The sequence below is a fragment of the Tubulanus polymorphus genome, chromosome 3 (genome assembly GCF_964204645.1).
Source record: "Tubulanus polymorphus chromosome 3, tnTubPoly1.2, whole genome shotgun sequence".
NCBI lineage: Eukaryota > Metazoa > Nemertea > Palaeonemertea > Tubulaniformes > Tubulanidae > Tubulanus > Tubulanus polymorphus.
Genome location: NC_134027.1, coordinates 27307997 through 27333830, shown reverse-complemented (window position 1 = coordinate 27333830; position 25834 = coordinate 27307997). Strand labels below are relative to the sequence as shown.

At 39.8% G+C, this 25834-nt stretch overlaps 1 protein-coding gene across 1 annotated transcript; it reads left to right on the top strand.

Annotated features, from left to right (window-relative positions):
- The first annotated feature begins 116 nt into the window (after nucleotides 1-116).
- LOC141902267 (uncharacterized) lies at nucleotides 117-22383 on the top strand. The gene is made up of 8 exons (XM_074789914.1): nucleotides 117-213; nucleotides 1399-1646; nucleotides 3246-3340; nucleotides 10811-10872; nucleotides 15779-15907; nucleotides 19603-19812; nucleotides 21680-21869; nucleotides 22374-22383. The coding sequence occupies exons 1-8, from the start codon at nucleotides 117-119 to the stop codon at nucleotides 22381-22383; spliced, it is 1041 nt and encodes a 346-aa protein (XP_074646015.1).
- Nucleotides 22384-25834: the final 3451 nt, after the last annotated feature.

The following is a 25834-nucleotide window of genomic DNA, read 5'->3' as shown; positions in this document are numbered from 1 at the left end:
AGCGCGATCACTGGCACGCGAGTATTTATGAATGAGTGTCTGTTCAGCTTTAATTATAGTAAAATTAGTTACTAGAATGATTACTAGATGGCGTTATGGAGGTATGTGGGAGAAACATGGCGCTTGGCCATGATTTCATCTTACAATCGCTGAGGATTATTTGGATTTTGACGCTGTTTTTATCGGAATGTATTTGTAAAAAAACTCAGATATGTAAGTAATAATTATATTTATTAATATGTGATAATTATGAAATTTCTGAGTGCTACTGATGATTTTAAAATTAGGATAGAATAGATAAGAGATGAGCTCGGAACGCATCATCACACGACCACCACTCCAGCAGCAGCATCTCCGCTCCGTATCATCACTAAAAGTGTCAGCATCTCCGCTGATAGACTTCCGTATCCTCTTGTCGTCATGTAGTCTACCTACTGACCCTCCTCACAGCAGTTTTATCCTGGGCCCTAGGGCTGCTCTAGTCTAGGCCTACACTGGATGCAGCAGTTGCAACTGTAAATATTGTCTAATAATTTGCTGTGGCCATATGAGTGACGCAGAAAATTAGAACCTGTAGGTGTCATAACCAGGAGCCATATGACTGCGTGTTTAGGGCTAGCTACTGCCAGGGGGAGGGTAGGTCACTGAGTCCAGAAATTAGTTAGCCTATTGCAGGAGGGATGTTTATTAAATTTGGGTATATGGTACACAGGGCTTAGAGGCGTAATTGATTTCTGACTGGTTCTTTTATTGTTGTTTAACCAAAAAAAAATTTCTGATAATTCTTTTCTGTATGTCCAAAAACTCATAATGACAAGTTTTTATGGATATTTGCTTATTGCCTGCTACTGTATCCAGATCTCGTGGAGAGGTGGAGGGAGGGAATGATTAATGATGATGTTCTACTGATATGATAGATAGCACTGATTGTACAATGTTGTGATGTTGTTATAAAACGTGTTTAGTACAAATAAACAGTGTATTTAATGGTGTTATAACACAGACCAGACAGACTCGACCGATTGTGGCTGGTGTTAGACCTGATTGAGGTTTCACTCCAATCTGAAATATTCATTTTGACAAATTGATAACAGTTTAACACACTCAGTTTCAGAGCTAGAAATTAACTTATCATCTACTGCTGTATCCAGCATCGCCTCCATCCATGCTGCATCCAGCATCCCCTCCATCCCTGCTGCATCCAGCATCTCATCCATCCCTGCTGTATCCAGCATCTCCATCCCTGCTGCATCCAGCATCTCCTCCATCCATGCTGTATCCAGCATCCCCTCCATCCCTGCTCTCTCCATCTCCTCACGCACTCTCATTTCAATAGTGTAAATGTCTATTATAAATCAGATTCTATTTTGATTATTTTGAAATATTTTGTATTTTCAGATTATATGGATGGGGTTGACTGCAGCGATATTAAATACCTAGGTGGCGCCACTGTATTATCGCATCGCCCGGATACGCAATATTATACAAACAATAACGAATGTACGATGACTTTTAAAGCGGAAAATAAAAACTGGAAAATAATGTTGCAGGTGCTAGAAATAGATATTCCTGATATAATGCCTTATCATAATCTGTGTAATGATGCCTTATATGTGTATGATTCTGATAAAGTTGGGACAGCAATGGTGAGTATTTTATCAACATTATTCAATTTTATTAGAGATTATTTATGTAGGAATGTTAAAAGCTGATTGCTTATAGTTTGTCTCAAGGGAGGTCTGTGCTACCTCTCTGGTTCAGTAGAGGAGGGGAGGGAGGTCTGTGCTACCTCTCTGGTTCAGTTGAGGGAGGGAGGGAGGTCTGTGCCACCTCTCTGGTTTCAGTAGTTGAGGGAGGGAGGTCTGTGCTACCTCTCCAGTTCAGTAGTGGAGGAAGGGAGGTAGGTCTCAAGAGAGGTCTGTACAACCTCTCCAGTTCAATAGTAGAGGAAGGGAGGTAGGTCTCAAGAGAGGTCTGTGCTACCTCTCCAGTTCAGTGGAGGAAGGGAGGTAGGTCTCAAGAGAGGTCTGTACCACCTCTCCAGTTCAGTGGTTGAGGGAGGGAGGTAGGTCTCAAGGGAGGTCTGTACCACCTCTCTGGTTCAGTAGTCAGTGTTAACACAGCTATTAGTAAAACATGCATGACATTACAGGACATGACATTAGACATACTGTCTGACTGCTGTCCGTTTGCTGTCTGCTGCTGCTGCTGTGTGCTGTCCGTATGCTGAGGAATGTGCGTCTGTCACAGTCAGTGAGCATTCATGCGATTATTGCCGCTATAATCATTATTGTCAGCCTAGTACTGATCAGACTTCTGCAATGCCTCACGGGCCTTTTTCCATTTGTTGTGCCTTAGTCATGTAGTTAAAATGGTGATTCAGATCTGTGTGTAGAGGAACGACGATGTCATCATCTATTGTATATTCACTCAGTAGCAGTAAACCTCACACTACGAGTGACCCCCTGATACACACCCTCACACACCCCTGATACACACCCCTGATACACACCCCTGATACACCCCCGATACACCCCTGATATACCCCGATACCGGTATCGGTATCATACATAATTCAAAGGTTGCTTAGTGTTCACTGATGCGTAAAGAATTGTTGCAGACAGGTGGTTATTAGTCACAGTCGTACCTGAGATTAATTGGTGTCTCGCACCTGACTGGTACTGGTACTGACTGTGTCTTGTACCTGACTGGTACTGGTACTGACTGTGTCTTGTACCTGACTGGTACTGGTACTGACTGTCTCGCACCTGACTGGTACTGGTACTGACTGTGTCTTGTACCTGACTGGTACTGGTACTGACTGTGTCTTGCACCTGATGCGACCAGTATAGATTGATGTAACAGGTACACTACTAGATGTAGCTGATTGATTTGCCCGCCGCTCCAGGCTGGTGCCCTTGTATATACCTGTATAGTTTATGATGTACGGAGGGTCAATTTATTGCTTCACTGATGAGATGCACTAAACCATTGATTATTGTTCTTACACTGTTACTGTATCAGTCATGTATCTCATACTACCAGTAATGTATCGTAAAGTATCAGTGTATCTAACAGAGGCTGGTTTCATTGAGGCCAGCCTCACAGAGACTAGGCTAGTCTACCTGAGACTGGTATCATCTAGGTTAGGGCCGGAGACTGGCCTCATTGATGCTGGTTTTACTGATACTGGTCACACCCGAACGAGTATAAAATGAACTGTTTTTTTGTTGTTGTTTTAACAGAAAGAAGCTGGTGGAAATAGAGGATTATGTGGAACAAAATTACCACAAACATTGACAGTATTTTCTAGTGGGCCGTATTTAACAGTAGCGTTCAGGTAAGTGTATTTATGTATATATATACGTTAGGGCTGATATTTGATGTCACTGATACAGTGCATTAACGGTCATCAATTTTACCCATTTTACCACAAGCTGTAGAGTTGTGTGAGAGAGGAGAATGATGGGGGAGAGGAGAGAAGAGAGGACAGGAGAGAGAGGATAGAGGAGAGAGGGAGGGGAGAGGTGAGAATAAGAGGAGAGAGGGGAGAGGTGAGAAAGAGAGAGGAGAGAGAAGAGAGGGAGGAGAGAGGAAGGGAGAGAGGAGGGTGAGGGGAGAGAGAGGTAGGGAGAGGAGAGAGGAAGGAGAGAGGGGAGAGAGAGGAGAGGAGATAGAGAGGGAGAGGAGGAGAGAGAGGAGAGGGAGAGGAGAGAGTGATTGAGATGGGAGATGTTGATCCTATTTGAGATATTGATGACTCATAAACACAACTTGTATTAATTACAAAAATTGCCTATTTTTCTGATCTCGTTATTTTTTTCTATCGCGAGAAAATTTCATATCGAAAACTAATAAGAAATATTTCTATATAAGAAGATTCTCTTATTAAAATGCTCTTTTTATGAGATGTTATTCTTCGCGTTGAAATCAATGGTATTTTGTAAGCTTTGTTTGGCTGTGTACGAAACTGAGCATCAAATACACCATTAGATATAGAAAAAAGTGATACATTTGGGATGAAATATCTGACAAAATCCGACATTTCTTGTGATCAAAGCATAATACAAAATCTCAAACAAAAGTGAAGCTGCTTTGATGAAAGTGTGGATGTTTTTGGATGTATGCGATATATCTACCTCTACCTCATCAGAAATATCAGAGATAACCGTTCAATTCTGATGTTTGTTGAAATATTTTTTGGTGACACTTTTTATGAAATATGAAATACATAACATCCAACTCAGATGTCACTGTCAAGTCGTACACATTTTTACGGCTCCAAAAAGATCCAACTCGAGTGGAGTCTGCTGTAAATACGGGTATATATAGAATCCCAAAATAATGTAAGAGAATATAGTCTGAAATGTTTCATTTGAGTTTAAGGTTTACGCGTTCAATGTTTCGTCGATGATCATCTTCAAGAATAGAATACAGTGAAATAAACTCATAACTCACATGAAACATTTCAGACTTATTTTTTCAGTAAGTGTCGGATTCTCAATTTATCGTCAATCAACACAAACTGAAGAGTGTTTCATCAGTAGTTTTCTAAATTTGATATGTCTGATAAATATGCTGAAATTGAGTGTGATCTGTTGTTGTTATATCTCCAAATATGTGGAGGATCTCGATGAGTTCATCGTATAGTGATTATAAAGAGAGAATTTAGAAGTACCGTGAACCCCTTAAACCCCCCCCCCCCCCCCAACACAATTATACAAAAATCAGTTTTCACTGCGGTGATATATAAGTGGAGATTATTGAGTGGAATTAGTTTTGATGAAAGAGTCATGTGTTTAGTATCAGGGGGTCTTCAAACCGATGCTTGTCACTGTTGGTTCACCTGTCCATGTGGTGATTTTTAATGAGCAAATATTGTTAATTGCACTCAGTATTTAAAGCCCGTGAATGCTATAATAGTTTGCTCTATTTCTCCTATTTACTCCTACTGAATGCGAGCAATGATTCAACAGTAAATATCTAAATATATAAAAACGATGACGTAACATTTAGACATGAAGTCCTGTTCACTGGTGACCTGCTGCCATTAAGACATCAAGCCCTGTTCACTGGTGACCTGCTGCCATTAAGACATGAAGTCCTGTTCACTGGTGACCTGCTGCCATTAAGACGTCAAGTCCTGTTCACTGGTGACCTGCTGCCATTCTCATCTCTAAACAAACAAATCAATTTGTCTTCATTGTTCAATAATATAAGTTCATTATATGATTAGTATAAAAACTCAATTAGTATTGACTGACCTCTTAGATCTGTGGTACTAGAGGGTTCTTTTAGATCTGTGGTCCTAGAGGGTTCTTTTAGATCTGTGGTACTAGAGGGTTCTTTTAGATCAGTTGTACTAGGGGGTTCTTTAAGATCTGTGGTACTAGAGGGTTCTTTTATATCTGTGGTACTAGAGGGTTCTTTTATATCTGTGGTACTAGAGGGTTCTTTTATATACTAGGGGATATCTTAGAGCTGGTGGTACTAGGGGTTCATATAGATCTGTGATAGTAGAGGTTCATATAGATCTGTGATGATAGAGGTTCAGGCTGCAGCCGAAGCTCGAGAAATCAAGAGAAATCTGTGTAGATATTATTGACTCAGTAACTGATGATAAATTGAAAGTTAATATTTAATATTCACATTTGTTTTGTTATGAGTTCATGCGGTTGCTGTAATTGACTGTAAACATTTGCGCGATTGATTTTCCGATGAAAATTCATTATAGTAAATTTAGCAGCTTTTAATTGAAATTCAATCAACGTTTGCATTTATCAATAATCGGTGTTTACAGAATAGAACAATAGAGACCTGTGAGATGTGAAAGGGTAGAGAATAGGTGAAACCTTTCAAAAACACTGCCAACATCATTCTATAACTGTCACTGAATCTGATCTTTAGACACAGTTGTAGAGATAGAAATGAACAGCAGTGTAACTGTTCTGTACTGCTCTGTAGATGGAATGTGGGGACAGAAAGATGATTATTGATGGTCAATAATTACAATGATCAATGATTTGTGATTGATGACATATTGTACTGTACTGTCTTTCTGTCCATCTCTGTGACTAATAGATTTATATCTCTGTGCCCTACGAAACCTGCTGACCACTACATGCCCTACTCTCTCAGCCCTAGACCTGCTGACCACTGCATGCCCTACTCTCTCAGCCCGAGACCTGCTGACCACTACATGCCCTACTCTCTCAGCCCCGAGACCTGTTGACCACTGCATGCCCTACTCTCTCAGCCCAAGTCCTGCTGACCACTACATGCCCTACTCTCTCAGCCCAAGTCCTGCTGACCACTACATGCCCTACTCTCTCAGCCCTAGACCTGCTGACCACTGCCTGCCCTACTCTCTCAGCCCAAGTCCTGCTGACCACTACATGCCCTACTCTCTCAGCCCTAGACCTGCTGACCACTACATGCCCTACTCTCTCAGCCCAAGTCCTGCTGACCACTACATGCCCTACTCTCTCAGCCCAAGTCCTGCTGACCACTACATGCCCTACTCTCTCAGCCCTAGACCTGCTGACCACTGCCTGCCCTACTCTCTCAGCCCAAGTCCTGCTGACCACTACATGCCCTACTCTCTCAGCCCGAGACCTGCTGACCACTACATGCCCTACTCTCTCAGCCCGAGACCTGCTGACCACTGCCTACCCTACTCTCTCAGCCCTTGACCTGCTGACCACTACATGCCCTACTTTCTCAGCCCGAGACCTGTTGACCACTGCATGCCCTACTCGCTCAGCCCAAGTCCTGCTGACCACTACATGCCCTACTCTCTCAGCCCTAGACCTGCTGACCACTGCATGCCCTACTCTCTCAGCCCTAGACCTGCTGACCACTACATGCCCTACTCGCTCAGCCCTAGACCTGCTGACCACTACATGCCCTACTCTCTCAGCCCTAGACCTGCTGACCACTGCATGCCCTACTCGCTCAGCCCTAGACCTGCTGACCACTGCATGCCCTACTCGCTCAGCCCTAGACCTGCTAGATTCTTCTACTTTGAGACAAATCCGATATTTCATAAACTTCGTTTCCAATATTCACTTGATTCTTTATCTAAAAGGTGAATCGTATTTAGACTGTACTAATTTCTCTGCAGTGGTTCTATGTGAGTCTTCCTTGTCGGAACTAATTTGATAGTCTAATTAACATAAGACTAATTAACAAAGTCTAATTAACATGAGTCTAATAAGAGCCTCTAGCTACATCGATCATTTACATGTGGTACTGACTACCACCTTACATTCTCTATTATAGATACAACTCAACTCATCCTCGTCAGCAGCAGCAGATACTGAGACTTATAGGCCTATATATCTCTGGTAAAATAGAGGATAAATTCATATCTATCTATAACGGAACATTTTACATCCTAAAGATATAGTAAATGGACAGTCTGACTGCGACAGTCTGACAGAGGTAGGGACAGCGACAGTCTAACAGTGATAGGGACAGTCTGACAGTCTGATAGTGATAGGGACAGCGACAGTCTAACAGTGATAGGGACAGCGACAGTCTAACAGTGATAGGGACAGCGACAGTCTAACAGTGATAGGGACAGTGACAGTCTAACAGTGATAGGGACAGTGACAGTCTAACAGTGATAGGGACAGTGACAGTCTAACAGTGATAGGGACAGCGACAGTCTAACAGTGATAGGGACAGCGACAGTCTGACAGTGATAGGGACAGTGATAGTCTAACAGTGATAGGGACAGCGACAGTCTAACAGTGATAGGGACAGCGATAGTCTAACAGTGATAGAGACAGCGACAGTCTGACAGCGATAGTGTTTTTCTAGTTGCTGCTGATTCGTACAATAGACTAATAAAACCAGTGTCTGTAGGAATGTCATACAACGTACAAGTTAATTGGTGACTCAGTGTAAAAGTGACAGTGAGAGAGGGAACTCGCACAGACTATCAGCTGCAGTAATATGATTAAAGTGTAGTTTGTGTGCTGTGACAAAGATTATTGTGAAATAGGGCTGTGACGCACAGGTCCCTTTATTCTGTAGTGGTTTAGATACTGAACAGCCTCTGATCTGATGAAGCTTATTAACGGTGAATCCAGGAATTTGCTTGATCAATTCTCATATATTGAAAATGTAACTCGTACTTTGAAATGTTGAATATAGATAACTTGAAAGGACATTTTCTAAGTGGGGTGTGGGAAACTCTAACACCCGAACCACCCATCCGATAGGCAATCCAGGGCACATATCTGGGGGCACACATCCAGGGTACACGTCAGTAGGGGCACACATCAGGATACACATCTAGGGTACATGATAATCATTTATTATTTTAGAAATCAATCTATTTCAAATTTATCTATTAGATTTTAAGTAAGGATATAATAACACTGCTGATAACACTGCTGATGATCTTAGATCCGTCCTTCCCCCAATCCCTTCATTACCCCCTCACCCTCCCTCACCCTCCCTCACCCTCCCTCTCGCTCAGTGACTCATGAGTGTGCCTGCCTGTCACGCAGAGCTTCTGAGGGTGATGACATTTTATTTGCATTTCTGATAAAAATCACTGAGTTCTGATGATCACACTGATAATCTGTGACTTGGTTTAAATTGTGATCATGTTCTGGATACAAACTGATTTCATATCACTGTTTCACAGCTACCAGAAGCCGAGGGGGAGAGGAGGGGAGGCAAAGCATGATCCATAGACTATAGTCTATCACTGGCCTCACGTCTGGTCTATGGAACTGGTCTCACATCTCGTCTATGAAACGGTCACTGGTTCTCGAGAAGAACTTGAGAGTGAATTGATGTGAGTGTACGGCTAGGAGGTAGTTCTGAGATTCCTCTGATCACTCAACAAACTGAATGTATTTCGAAACCACGCACGCAACAGGGGTAGGGGGTGAGGGGGAGGGGGTGAGGGAGAGACGACTGCTAACCAAACGGGCTTTCATCAGAATGTTTGAATCGATGTTTTTTCAATTGAATACAGCAGCTGTAGTGGTGCACGGTATACTCAGTTTATCTTACTAATTACTCGTCTTCCTTCGAGTAAAAACTCACCAGAAACAGTTTAGAAAAAGTTTATTTATTGCACAATTGACTGGTATTCACAGGGAAAACTACCGCAGTTAAAACTGCTGAAATCCTGAAACATCCGAGTGCAGAAACATAGAACACTTAGTACTGGGAGAACCCTGAAATATAGAACCTTTAGTACTGTGAACCCTGAAATATAGAACCTTTAGTACTGGGAGAACCCTGAAATATAGAACCTCTAGTACTGTGAACCCTGGTTCTTCTCTGCGGAACTTTTTGAAAGGATAAGAACTAGATTCTTTGTCCATTGCTGAGCAACTGATGGGAATCTATGACCTCTGTCTCTCTCTCTGTCTGACCTTTCCTTTTTTAGTCAACACTGGCTTACTAAAAAACTTGATAGACAACATCGAGAACTCAGTGGGGAATCTGTAGACCACTGACTGGTTCTATATCACGAGATATAAACTGACGTTGATTGTAGTGTCATGTCTATAGATATTTCCAGGGAGGTCCCACTCCTGCTTAGGTCGTAGTGGTTGGCCATGTTTCCAGCACAGCTTGAGAAAGTGTTGGGAGAGAGAGAGTGAGAGAGAGAGAGAGAGTGAGAGAGAGTAAGAGTGAGAGAGAGTGAGAGTGAGAGAGAGAGTGAGAGAGAGAACAGGAGAGACTAGAAACTGTTGAGATTTATTTATCAAACACTTCAGATATGTTTTATATACAGATGAAGATACTGTGAAAATAAATCCAAAGTTTTCAACACGTTTCGAGTTTGATGACGTTCAGGTCAACAGGTTATTGTATCTCTACCTCCCTCTCTCCCTCTCTCCCTCTCTCTCTCTCTCCCTGAGTTATACCTGTGAACTGAAGAACTCTACTTCAACCTGCCACTGATTACACTGATTACACTGATTACAATGATAAACTTGTTAGTAATGTTTAAGACGTGTATATATGTTAAGATAGCTGATACATACTTCAACCTGTTATATCACACTAGTATATATTATATTCTCTGGTCTCAGGGCAAACATTGTCGATGCTGCACTCTGTGAGATATGCATTAATTTCTGTTTTATGGCAGTCAGTATTCTCTGCCGCTGAAGTGCTGCTGCTGATATGACTTGTGGAGTAGTTAGAAATGCTTATTGAGCTTGTTTTTGACAGCTAACAACAGTAAAGGGGGAAGTGAAGAAGTGAAAATCAACCAACAAGTCGCTAGTCACCAGTAGTATCTACTTCAATGTTACTGATATTTTACTGATAGGTTGAGGATGCATTCAGAAACAGACTGGAGTAAAAAGTGGGCTAACCGACAACAATGCCTGTGCAACTGTGAATATATGATAGAACTCTTTAGACCATCGGTCTCAGCCCAGTCTTATAGACATATTATCTTTAACTAAATTCAGTTTCAAGCCGTCAGGTTTAAGTTGAAACCAGTCTATAAACCTGGCCCCTGAACTATGGCACTCACTGCATGTTGCAGCCCCCCCCCCCGAACTGAGGATAACACTGAGTGATGCACCAACTCAAAGCCCACTATACCTTACACTATACGGTCAAGGAGGTGGAGGTTTAAGGGGAGGTGAATGGCTGTACTTGCTATAATTTCTTTGAGCATCTGAAAACAAAAATCTTAAAAATCACATCGGCGAAACTCATCGTTACGTTTTGATTGAAAATTCTTTTTAAGATATTTTTTCTATTCTGAAATATCATTGATGTATATTGTTTGCTGATATGTTTGATATTGATATTATTTCAGGACCGACACTAGTGGTCCACGTGGAAAAGGCTTTAAATTGATAGTCACGGCAATTAGTAACGGTAAGTGCTATATTCATCCTGTGTATGTGAATCTAACTAGATAGTGATGATATTGATAGTGTCAATAGTTATATATATGTCTACACCTCGATTATTGATTGGTGAAATATTTACTTGCGTTGTTCAATATATTATTACGTCATTTCTCATGTTGTAAACACAGTACAAACTCTCTCTCTCTCCCTCTCTCTCTCTCTTTCTCGCTCTCCCTCTCTCTCTCTCTCTCTCTCCTCTCTCTCTCTCCCTCTCCCTCTCTCTCTCTCTCCTCTCTCTCTCTCTCTCTCTCCTCTCTCTCTCTCCTCTCTCTCTCTCCTCTCTCTCCTCTCTCTCTCCCTACCTCCCTCCCCCCTCTCTCTCTCTCTCCCTGTCTCTAATAAGAGTGATCTATAAGACTACAGGTTTACTACTGCACAATCAGTCAATATCACACATTTGTATATTTTATTATAAAAGCTGAAGATTTATTACATTAAGATTTCACTGTATTCAAAACTGTATTGAACTGATTTCTCTTGAGAAAATGAGTTCACATTTGTGAAATTTCAATCATGATACAACACTGTATGTTTGAATAATTAACTACAGCTGGTCACCTGATTGGTCTAGAGCTGGTCACCTGACAAATAGCCTCCCACCTAAACCCTAGCTGTGATTGGTCAAGAGCTGGTCACATGATATTGATTAACTGCCCCCCCACCTAGGGTTAGCACATGGCTAATAACCCTAGCTGTGATTGGTCAAGAGCTGGTCACATGATATTGATTAACTGCCCCCACCTAGGGTTAGCACATGTCTACTAACCCTAGCTGCTATTGGTCTAGAGTTGGTCACATGATATAAACAAATAGCACCCTTATTTGGTAGCTGAGTTTTATTTCAGTTTCATCAATATTCATTAAGTCATAACTAGATCTGACTTTGATAATGATTTTTTGAATGATTTATAAGAATGATGAGTAAAGTGTGAACTGATATGAGTGATCAGTGAATGAACTGGTGTTCAGTGGTGAATGATTGACATCTAGAAACTGTAGCTAGAACAACTCACATTAGTAGCAGTGGATGATGTAAACACTGTGCACTAATACTCATTCATTGATTTACTGTTATATTTCAAACGATTCAAAGTTCTTGATCTTCCTTTTATTCCTCACTGAATCAAGAAATCTTAGGACACAGTTCCACAGTTTCTGGATCCACTTCCACAGTTTCTGGATCCAGTTCCACAGTTACTGGATCCAGTTCCACAGTTACTGGATCCAGTTCCACGGTTTCTGGATCCATTCCATAGTTACTGAATCCAGTTCCACAGTTCTGGATCCAATTCAACATTCCGGATACAGTTCCACAGTTCTGGACTCCGGAACCAGAGTTCCATAGTTATCGATTAGAATTTGTCGTCTTAAGGCAAAACATGTAAAATGATTTCAACTCTAGATTCAAACTGAACTGCTGTTTCAAGTTCTATCTCACTCCGTTTTAAGCATGATGTAATCAATCTCTACGACTTCTTTCATTGATGACGAGAGAAATCCCACAATAACGAAGTCAAAATTGAAAAATTCTATATCAGAATGATTGTATTTTTGAGGAGCGACGTTTCGGCTAACAACTGTTAGCCATCATTAGGCGTACTGAAACACTTCATTTCTTTCATTGATGTCTATGTACTTTATCAATCCCTTCTATTCAACGTGTCACTCAGAAACCGTCGATCTCACATCTGATCGGAACGCAACAGGAGGTTTAGATTTAGAGGTCAATTTTACAGAATTTCATTATTTTCAATCGAAGGATTGCTAAGTGATTGAATATTTCAACCAATTATTTTATGATATTCGTATCTACATAATCTAGACATTTACATAAATTCGTTATTGAAAATAATTTGTTTTTTTTTTATGGATTGAGACAAGAAACAACGATATGAAATACTTTTACTCGAATACATCTCTCGAATTCTGTGTAGGAACAAATTTGTCGAAAACAATTAGTAGCAATCAGATAAACAGTCAGTTCAGCTTTAAGAACAAAATGTAACGCTCTATAATGAAATGTTATGTCAGTTGGTGGTAGGTAAGCTTTCTGCAGTGCTCAATTCTAAAAATGACAGAAACCAACTGTTCAAACCTGCTGACTGCTGTTAATTTGTTAGTTACACTTGTTTTACCTCTGAGTTACCCTGAACTCCCCACGTACTCCCCAGAAACTCCCCCAACTCCCCTTACTCTCACTCACTGACTTCATACTGTAAATACCGCTAGCAAACACCACAAATATTCTACATTTCAACAGGTAATAACAAATAAACATTGATTATTTAACTGAATAATGATACAAATAAACAGTGACATTAGTTAAGCACCCAGTATTCACCGGGTTGGTGCATCCGATGAAAGATAGTTGATAATTCATCTTATACGTTATTAATACAAAATCTACAAATGAATTGGAGACCAAAGTTTGGAAAATGATCTTTATGTAGATGACTTCTTAGAATAACGACTTACTCTCAGTTTGTTGAATCGAAAGAATATAAATTAGTCTCAAAAATAGAGAAAACAAGTTTAACTGTAACAAGTATAATAAACTTATTTATCTTACGTCAAAACACATAATATCACCAATAGAAGTTGAACTATTATAATAGAATTATCAGCTGATATTTACGAGTACCTACTCTCTCTCCCTCCTCCCTCACTCCTCTCCCCCGCTCCCTCTCCCTCCTCTCGACATTAAATATAATACATGTATGTCTATATTCAAACATCATGTAAACATATAGAAGATTCAGATTGCTATTTCTACAAAAACCTGAAACAAGAAACTGAATATACTTTCAAGGTTTTAGTTATAATTATCCATACGTGGGAAGCTATAGTATCACATTTCACCTTCTTAAACATTGAATTCATTAATTTACACTAATATCAATGTGTATAGAACGTTGTTGTGTAGGGAACTGCTGCTCCGGGGTCCTGTGAGACTAAAACCAGCCATCATTCTCAAGTTTACCGTTAGTCTAATAGCAGACAAATGAGAAATGCCAAATAGCAACTGAAAAGATTGTGAATCTCTAGAGAAATGGAGGGGATATTTTAGTATTAGATGAATGAGAGAGAGTTTGATGATATTGTCAGCAGTTACACCAGACTCCTACAACTAGCTCCTACAACTAACTCATACACCGGGCTCCCATAGTGGGCTCCTACAGCTAGCTCGTATAGTGGGCTGTTACACCGGGCTGCTACACCGGGCTGCTACACCGGGCTGCTACACCGGGCTGCTTTCTACAGCAATCTCTTACACCAGTCTCATTCTACAGGTCACCTCTGTCTATCATTAACACGTACTATACCCACAGTGATGTAGTCATGGAAATATCTATTGTGTGTTTAATTAGCTGTAGAAGTCTTCAATCCCTCATTTATTTATGAGTTGTTATTAGTTGTGAGCAGCACATGTATCAGTTGCACCTGATCCCCCCTCCCCTCCCCTCCCTCGGTGAGATCACCTGTATCATGTGGACCAGATCCTCCCCTTTCCCCTCCCTCGGTGAGAGCTCATAAGCAATAACATATGAATAAAATTGTCATTAAGTTTATGAGGTGTAATATATTACTGTAAATCGAGTTTCATCTGGTTTTATCCGATATCAAACCTGACATGAAACATGCTCTGATGTAATTATGCTCTGATGCAACAGATGAAATTTTGTATAAAGTAATGATGTTCTACAGTTTTCAAGAAAATTTTTTTCCCTAACTCTAACCCTAGAAGTGAGCCTAGGACCCATTGGCCTACCCGCTAGACCACTGAGTTCTGGTGATTGTCTAGTCGAGTGCGGTGACTATATTCACTATTTACACAACCTGCTGTCATTCTTAGATTACTAGAGTCATCAAATCCATTATCAGTGTTCCACTCTAGTGGACCCCTAATATCTAGCAGTACCTTGCAGTCCGGAGGTATCATTAAAATTTTAGGGGTCATGAATTGAAAATTTGACATTTTCAGCTTCCTGTTCAAAATTTATCTGATCATTAACTATAAATGCGTGTTTGTTGTTTGGTGAATCAACCCGAAGTGAACACCAAATGCAGCCACCTTTCTTTTCTTATTTTTCAAGTATCTCCTGTAAACTGTTGTAATAATGTAACAGATGAAGTTAATATTTACTTATAGTTGTATCTACTGTAAATATTGCTGTATTAGTTTTAGGACTTATTTAAAAAATGATATTTCATTGATGTAAATCCTACTTTAGTTTCATCTCTCGGTGTAAACGGTATTGTAATGTGTTACTGGTTGACATTGATCTGTTGTAAGCAATTTCCTTTAGTTGATCTCCCGATCTTCCCTTTACCGACTGCATCAATGAAATTCAGTGAGGATTTGTGAGATGAGTCAGTCAGTCAGTCAGTATCCACTCTACAGTATCCACACTACTGTATCCACACCCCTGTGTCCACGCTGCTCTGCTTTAAGAAAATTAGTTATCAAGATTCATAATTTTTCTGATATTAGACAAAATAGAATTATGAATTTTGCATAATATTATTTGCTATTGTCAGTGTTTGTTTAACCCTTTCAGTGCGTCTACACCGCAGTGCAGTGTATAAATCTGATAGATTTTGCTAGTATACCACACTGCGGTGTATTGATCTAATTAGTAATTATCTCTCTTGAAAAATGGCAGCACGTGTCAAACATAGTGAAATACTAGCAACTAACGATACACCGCGCCGCGGTGTAGACGCACTATAGCGGTATTCCCGTTATTCAAGACACTAGGATGGAATTTTTAAATATTTTCAAATAATCTCCAGCACTATTGGGTATTAATTAGTCAGCACTGAAAGGGTTTTAAACATGTTTGATGTATTCTTCTATTCATTTTTTGCAGATTACCGTAAACATAAATCATGTGGCAATAATTTTAAATGTGACAATCAGTGGTGTATTGATGAAGATTTGAAATGTGATAATGTTGATCATTGCGGCGATAATTCTGATGAAGCTGTTAATATTAAAGGTAATTTATCTAACATTTCACTGCGTTAAAAGTCATTAAGTCTCTCTCACTATCTTTAAGTCTGAATTTTGTTATTTTTAGTTTTGTTAATTCTCATTTAATCATTAACGCAGTAATTCAAGTGTGTGATTAGTTATATTAAACGTGCACTGACGGGGCGCGGGGATCGAGCCCCGGACTGACGGGGCGCGGGGATCGAGGACGGGGCGCGGGGATCGAGCCCCGGACTGACGGGGTGCGGGGATCGAGCCCCGGACTGACGGGGCGCGGGGATCGAGCCCCGGACTGACGGGGCGCGGGGATCGAGCCCCGGACTGACGGGGCGCTGGGATCGAGCCCCGGACTGACGGGGCGCTGGGATCGAGCCCCGGACTGATGGGGCGCGGGGATTGAGCCACGGTCTCGTACGTAGATAGCAAGCGTGCTAACTGTTGGCTGATTGGAATTTCGCCCACGATCCCAGTTGGCTGTTTGGTCATCTCAGGTTCAAGTTAATTTTGAGGAACAGATATTCCTGAAATTTAAAGAATTTTTATGTAAAGCAATAGATGATTTTATTAATGGCCGTTATTTGAATGCGCTGATCGCGTGTTTCAGTCGTGGTTGTCACATTATTCTCTGTTCAGTAACTGTTGCAACCCTCGTACATTAAAACTGTTGCCATGGAAAGCAGGAATCTTACTGGTGCTAATTGAGAGCGGACAAAAATCCCAATAGCGACTAGTAGTGACTAGTAGTGACTAGAAGTAGAGATCGGTAGTCAATTACACGACAGATACTTGTAGCGAAATGATGTAGAATTCTTTTGTGAGAACGTAATTTTATACGTATCAATTTGTAACTGAATCTCAGAGCAAAATTACTAAATCATGAATTATGATTTGGTTTCACTGCCAGATTATAGTTTCTGGCCTTTCAAACTCAGATCAATGTCACTGGCCTTGCCTTAGAATGGAGTTTTAGATTAAGAATTTTATTAACTCAACTATTTCGCATTTGTAGAGTGACACATATTGATATATCCCCCACATCTATCAGATATATCCCCCCCGCACCTATCAGATATATCCCCCCCGCACCTATCAGATATATCCCCCCCCCCCCGCACCATCAGATATATCGGGGTGTGTTTGTGTTGAGTAATGAGATGATTCTCTTTGATTAAACACATTGTGTATTTACGAGGATTTTATTACCAATTATTTTGACAGATTTATTGAAAAATGAATGTTCTAATCTAGTGACATTGATTAGTGGTGGGTAAAGTGAGGTTGAATACAGTGTCTCAGCATATGACACTCACTCAGACTACTGCTGCTGCTGCTGCTGCTGCTGCGTAGATCTGACCCTATAACAACTGTTCAATGTTTCGTTAATTATGAGATAATCTTCTGTGGGAATAATTGAGGGAGGGAGTGAGGGAGGAGGGAGGGAGATTACGAGCGGTTCCTCGTCGTTATCCGAGCGTAAAAATGAAATAAGCAATTTGATTAGGATTAATGGTATGAGTACTGGGTTGAATGTGAATGTCGATCTCTCGTCAGTGGTGGTTTAAAACTGTTGAGCTGTTCAATCTCTAGTGTGCGTTGACTCATGAAAATACAGTCAATAAACTATCGATACAGACACAGACATCGGCAGTTTTTACTGAGTTCATCTCGTCGTCGCCGTGTACAGTTCTTATAGATCCTAATTCCTGACGTTTCAACTTGTGCAAGGAATTGAATGTTTTGAAGGATTGATTTCTGTAGTGCAGTAGAAACGAGGTTAAGTTCAGTTTAAAGTGATCGCAAATAGTCAACGTGTAGATTTCAGACCAGTCTACACCAACTGACTGTCCAGCTAACTGGTCGACTGACGAACCAGCTGACTGACCAGCTGACTGATTGACTGACGAACCAGCTGATTGACCAGCTAACTGATCAACTGACGAACCAGCTGACTGATCGACTGACTGACCAGCTAACTGATCAACTGACTGACCAGCTAACTGATCGACGGACCTGTTGACTGACTGATCAATTGACTGACCATCCTCTATCTGTCCCTATCTTATGTCCAGCCTCGATCAATTTTAAAAATGTTCTATTCAATAAAGTGAATATAGTTAATGTGTATTGTATGTGTTACATACTGATGGATGCCTGAAGCTCAAATATTGATCTCACACAAACACATACTCTTTTTATTGCATCATCAACTTGATAAAATTCAGTAAAATACACACAATTTCCTTCAAGCGGTTTTTGATTTATTTTTGCTTGATGTAGTTTTCATACATTGAAATAAACAACTTAAAATACGAACGATTATTTAACTTAAATCGCACGATCTCGTATTCATATTGACTGAATTCATTGATCAGTACTCACATTTCTAACATTGACCTAGTTCTTGGTAGACTGTGGTAGATCATTAGCACTCGTAAAAACATGGATAGAACATTGTAGATCATGGTAGATTACGATACCCATAAAACAGGGATAGATCGTGGTAGATCATCGTACCCATAGCATAGTGATAGATCATTGTAGATCATGGTACACATAGATCAGGGGTAGATCGTTGTAGATCATGGCACCTGCAGACTAGGATAGATCATTGTAGATCATGGTACCCATAGAACATGGATAGATCATTATAGATCATGGTACCCGTGGAACAGGGATAGTTCATTGTAGATCATGGATAGAACAGGGATAGATCATTATAGATCACGGTACCCGTAGAACAGGGATAGATCATTGTAGATCATGGATAGAACAGGGATAGATCATTATAGATCATAGTACCCGTAGAACAGGGATAGATCATTATAGATCATAGTACCCGTAGAACAGGGATAGATCATTATAGATCATGGTACCCGTAGAACAGGGATAGATCATTATAGATCATGGCACCCGTAGAACAGGGATAGATCATTATAGATCATGGCACCCGTAGAACAGGGATAGATCATTGTAGATCATAGTACCCGTAGAACAGGAATAGATCGTGGTTGATCAGGAATAGAAGTGGAGTGGATAGACCGAGCGAGACAGGGATAAACTGAAGATCTCTTTGTTCAGTTTTTCTCTTAGTCTTGTATTGTTACTCGTCGTCCAATTCAATGATGGATTCACCACCTCCGATAGAAATGTGTTCTCAAGTTTCTTAAACACCTCACAATTTGAAGATGCTATTCGCGTTATAAAACACGTGTGCTTAAATTGTTTCTTTTTAACCTCGCTCTCAGGGGTTGTTGCAGTCTTTGTCTGAATCGCCTGCGGGTTTCTTTGCCTTCAGGCCTTTGTTGTATGTTTCTAGTTTATCAAGGTTTATTATCGATGGAAAAATACATTCCATCGAAACGCACTATAATTCATCGAATATAAACTGCACCCGTGACGAACTAGTGTCTCCCTCTATATGCGAGTGTTTTATTATAATAAAATGATTAAAATGTTATTCGAGATCAATTGAATATTTATAGTTTGAATTATGATCACTAGATGTCGCCGGTATCTGATGCCATCTTTCTCATGTAAACTGGGAATTCTATTTAGTGCATGTAACAACATCCCTTGGAAATTAGGAACATTTTTTAAAAACTTTAGTGAAGCTGATAAATCCCAGCCGTCGTTTAAGAATTTAAAACTTACTTCAAAGTTCTTCAAATAAAAAAACGATTGTATTTTTTGCATATTTTTCAGATACGAACATCCTGTCGAAGTTTATGTCGCTAGGATTCACGGCAACAATCGCTATCTCAGTCGGTAGTATTGTTGTATTCGTTGTGTTTGTTGCTACTATTATCTGCTGCTGTTGTAGATGCACCCGACGACCTCCGGACGTCAACGCACCGACTAATACGCCACCTACATTACCCGTTACTAACGGTAACGCTTATCCTAAGCAACAAGGTAAGTCATTAGTTTAATGATAAGTGCAGGAAGTCATTGGATACAACTAAAATCTGAGCACGCAATAGGCCTTCCTATGAAAAGGAGTTTTGGGGGGATGAGGGGGATGAGGGTGTCTCGGACCTCGCTTTCTAAAACACTGTATTCAGTAGAAATGATAAATGAATTTAGTTCAGAGAAGAGACCGCTTCATAAAAGGTCTCCAATATTTTCAAAATGTTCTTGGCGATATAAAGATATTCCTCCAAAACCTCTCTCTCTGTCCGGGATTCCCTCTATAGAGACGCCACCTATAGGGAATAATAGACACTGTTCTCTATATGTTTGCAGTTGTTACCAATTCCTATTACTCTCAACACTTTCGAGGTATGTTTTAAATAGTTCTTCATCCGAACTATTTCACGAAACTCCGCACAATTCAGAGAAATTCAAACGATCTGCAGTTGCTCAATAGAGTGAACCAGTGAATTTCATTATCACCGTGGTTATTAATCACATGGTTCACCGTTTGAGCAACTGACTTCTCAATTTGAAATCAATGTTTTATATGCGCTGATCCAGGCAACCAGATTCCATTATCTGCTATGAATATCATATTGTCTGTAGGGAAGGGATATCGACCCCCCTAGTACTTCATCAGCGATTGTTTTGATCCACTCCACGCATCCACCTCTGTATCCACCCTTGGATCCACCTTGATTTCTGAGATGATGTGAGAATTTCTATTGAATGTGTTTTGTATTGAACCCTTGAGATGTGCTTCATTCCGCGGCCGACACCTCCGTCTATTGAGATGTCTTCTTTCAGATATTTTTTTATCCCGTTTTTGAAATCCTGTGTCGGACTGAAATATTCTTCCCATCCGTTTTTTAGTCTAATTCAACGCACTTCAGTTTTATTCTCTTCACCCTTTTTTTTCCCGGTTTTTGTTACTAATTGAAAACTGTTCGTTATCGTAAAAATAAACATTGTAAGATTGTTTTACATTTGAATATCATCGAGTTCATTATTTCTTCTATGTGTTGAATAAATTGTAATTGTTTAAAATGTATTTTATTCTATATTATCCCGAATTATTTACAGTAATTTCATATTTCAGCTCAATGAGAGATGAAGATTGTAAAATAGTCTCAACTCTCGATTATCTGGCGTCCCAACTCCTCTCTCTTGACAAAATTAGAAATTCCCGATGCGATAAAAACTATGTTCAGTTATCCACTATTCTCTCCTCATTGGTCTCAATTCTGGTGGATAATCAAGAGTGGTTGACTTTATTGCAATGCTAGGGTCAGTCATGAAGCACCTACGCTAAAAACTGATTTGATTTCAAACCTGTCTTCAAGCGTAATGTTTGTAAGGAGAAGTGGCCAATTTTTGACCCACCGCTCCTCATGGATGCGATGCACTTTATAAATCAACCCTCATTGTTTTCTAGGTGTTTGTTCAGTAAGTCATGGAGCATGTTCTGATGTTTATGTATGGTTTATTAATGCAGTTACTTATCCACCCCGCAGTGCGGTGTATAACAGGCAAACGGCTATAGCGTGTCTACCCCGCAGTGCGGTGTATAACAGGCATACTGCTTTAGCGTGTCTACCCCGCAGTGCGGTGTATAACAGGCATACTGCTATAGCGTGTCTACCCCACAGTGCGGTGTATTATTGGCATACAGCTATAGCTAAATGTGCTGCCATCTTTCAATAGAGATTTTAACTGCCAGTAATTCCTAAATACATGGATACTCGGCACTGCGAGGTAGGCACAGCACGGAATGAGTGGATTATACACCGCACCGTGGGGGTACATGTATTGAATGGGTTAATGGGGGAAACAGTTCAATAGATAAGATTTATTTTATTATTTGTAGAACATGTATTTGGACCGATGTACACTCATCAAGGATACCATCCGATGCAGCCTGTCTATCCGAATACACCCAGTACTACTTACTCCCCCTATCTGCAACAACGAGAAACATATGCGGCGTCATGTAGTCAGTATTCATCATCACAGGCGCCACCTAGTTATCATCGATCGTACACACCTACAAGCAGCAGGTCAGCGAAATCAAACCGATCAAATAACAGTGTGACTTACAATTCAAACCAGGAGAAAGTTACATTTCCAGTTCATGTATAAAATCAGGCTCTCTCTCTCTCTCTCTCTCTCTCTCTCTCTCTCTCTCTCTCTCTCTCTCTCTCTCTCTCTCTCTCTCTTGCACTGTCTTTCCTCTTCTCCCTCTCTGTCTTTCTCTCCTCTTAATCTCCCTTTCTCGGTTCCTCCTCTTCCCTCTGTCTCTCCTCTCACTGTCTTTCCTCTCTCCTCTCTCTTGTCTCTCTCTCTCCTCAACTGTCTCAATCTTCAGAATTGAGATAAAAAAGATCAATAAAACTTGATGTTTATCGATGTTTGCATTTTCTATTATTAAAAGTCAGTTTTCTGCAGGTTGTTTTATTATATTTCATGTCAGATTAATCAGAGTAAGAATTCTCATCGTAGCTCAATAATCTGTCTTCACAAACAATGATGTGACATATTGTTATATGTTATATTCTATACAGCCTGCATTAAACCATTCAAACTCAGAGATTTTATTTTGAAACTGTATAATTTGTGTAATTTATTATTAACAAATGAAGTGATTTTGTACAGAAATTTAACTCTTTATCCTAAATGTATTTATAATATAACAAAGTTACTGTGTAATATTGTGATGTTTGTGTGCACTGTCGACCTATAGTACACTGGTTGACCTGCAGTCCACTGGTTGACCTGCTGTACACTGGCGGCCTGTAGTACACTGTCGACCTGTAGTACACTGGTTGACCTGCAGTCCACTGGTTGACCTGCTGTACACTGGCGGCCTGTAGTACACTGTCGACCTGTAGTACACTGGTTGACCTGTAGTACACTGGTTGACCTGTAGTACACTGGTTGACCTTTAGTACACTGTCGACCTGTAGTACACTGGTTGACCTGTAGTACACTGGTTGACCTGTAGTACACTGGTCGACCTGTAGTACACTGGTCGACCTGTAGTACACTGGCTGACCTGCAGTACACCATCAACCTACAGTGTGTTGTCGACCTGTAGTACACTGATCGACCTGTAGTACACTGGCTGACCTGCAGTACACCATCAACCTACAGTGTGTTGTCACCTGAAGTGTAGTGTCAACATTGTGTGTGCTGTGCTGCTTTCTGTGTTGCTCTTCCTGGACCCGTTTATTTAGGAATTAATTAAGGGCAAATAATTACAACGATATTAGATTTCTTTCATTGTAAGATTTGATTGAAACTACAGTTTTGTGTCTGTTCATTGCCGCGCTTTACGTTTTTATCGTGATCAAATATAGTCTATTTTTAATAAAACGTCATTGAAAAACAGGGTAGAAACAGTGAATTATTGATCCAGTCCTAGAACGAGCAATCTTTCTCAATACGTGAGTAAAAATAAAACTTATTATTCAAGCAGTTTTTATCTATACAGTTTCAAGTCTAGTTCTAAATAACTGCCAAAATTAGTCAATAGTTACTGATCTCACATTGTACCATACAAATATAGATGACAAACAGGGTATTTCATTACATTTATTCTTATGTTTTTATTTTAATCTCCTGCCAAATTTTTTTTTGCTTTTTATCGCTTTAATCGTTATAAGATACATTATTACATTCTCTGACCAGGGATAAAAAATCGTAGATATCGCAGCTAATGCATTATTACAACATCCAGTTCCACAGTTCTCTGCTAAGATTTGACTCGGCGCTCACTAATTCTTAAAGTGCTGGAGATAATTCGAAAATTTTGAAAAATTCCATCCTAGTGTCTTTTATAAGAGGCGTTCCATTACAGTGCGTCTACACCGCTTATATCGCAACACTTGACAGGTGCTGCCATCTTTCAATAAAAATAAAAACTAATTTTGCATCAAGCAAAGTCCATCATCGACTTATACATCGCACTGTGGTATTGACGCCTGAATGGGTTAAGAGTCTAAAATTGGAAATGAACTTTAGTATCAAATCTTACTCAGAATTGTGGAAATGGGTCCCAATGTTTGTAATGTTGATCTACTGCATCAGATGAGTAGAAATTTGGTGCAGTTACGTTTCGGTCTAGTAGGCCTTCATTATACCGGTTATGATTCTGATGATATTTACATTTAAATCAATTTTTGGATTTAAGCACGGATCCAGTTTCTAGTCTAATAGTCACAATTGAAAGCATTTAAAAACCTATTACAGTAAAAACTGCTTCACTAGAGAGGGTTAAATCACTGAGACATCTCTCGGTATAGTCTACTTATCGGTCTGATTCATTTACCTCATCCTGTTTCCACTGTTACTACTCAACTACTTGAAACTCAAAAAAGTGTTTAGATAAGTCTGAAAATTAACCGGTAATTTGGAATAATTCAGGGTATTTAATTCTTCAGTTTGTAATGTGTACATTTGTAGTTTTTATTCTCATACTAAAGCTGCACTGCATTGCACTGCCATGCGCTATGCTGCACTGCATTGCATTGCCATGCACTATGATGCATTGCATTGCACTGCCATGCGCTATGCTGCACTGCCACGCACTATGATGCATTGCACTGCATTGCCATGCGCTATGATGTACTGCATTGCACTGCCATGCACTATGATGCATTGCATTGCACTGCCATGCGCTATGCTGCACTGCCACGCACTATGATGCATTGCACTGCATTGCCATGCGCTATGATGCACTGCATTGCACTGCCATGCACTATGATGCATTGCATTGCACTGCCATGCGCTATGCTGCACTGCATTGCACTGCCATGCGCTGTGCTGCACTGCCATGCGCTGTGCTGCACTGCCATGCACTATGATGCACTGCCATGCGCTATGATGCACTGCAGTTCATGTAGGAATTTACTGTTATATTTGTTAATCTAGTATAATTTGAATATGAAAATATCATTTTTGTGCAAAACAGTGGACGGGTGTGCCCAAGTTGATTCATTAACTCAATACAGGGGGCGCCCAAATTCATTAACTCTATACAGGGGGCGCCTTAAAACATTTAATTTATTCATTGAAACTCGGGCCAAAGTCGTTGTAGTTGTGGCGATCATTGTGTTAATGATTTATCCAAATGATGACTTACTACACTTAGTTATTTGAATTGCAAATATTTCAGTAATACGACTTATCAGACAAGGACTTATCAGATGACGACTTATCCGAGTTCATAAAGAATTACCATTTTTCGCTATCGCACCTTATTATGAATGGATGGTCCACTCCGCTTTAAAATGATATATTCTACTATCAGTTATATTTTGCTATAGTCTAGTCTATTGTGTATAGATCAAATAATGATATTACTATAACTGTATATATAGAGATATTATATATATATATATATATATATATATATATATATATATATATATATATATATATATATATATATATATATATATATATATATATATATATATATATATATATATATATATATATATAGTATGTATGTATCTACGCTGCTTGCATTGTGTATTTATTTGATTGTAAATTTCAATAAACAGTAATTAAAAATCCCTCGTTAATTATTACCGGTAACTGTATATTTTGTATTATATATGTGACCATGACCTTGACTTTGTATAATGTGATTAATTCGACGATGTTGATAATTTATGTCACTTTTGCTGCGGTACTTTTTAAAAACATGGTTCACAATAGATTTGGTTCTTCTTGAGTGATGTGTATATTTTACACGAACTGCTCTCACAGTTTGGGAATAAATGATGAATTATTTGATTTAGGCCTAAATACGATGAGCTTAAAGGGAGGTCGGGGTTTATCAATCATTCTTACTGTTTGAGCTTAGTTAAATGTTGTAAAGACTGTATCGTGAAGAACCCTCCGCAGGGTAAAATAGCAGAACCATCCGAAGTTTGAACCATCACAGGGTAGAACCATGGCAGCACGAATCAATCGCAATACCGTACATCAAAGATCTCTTCAACTCAGTTTACTACGC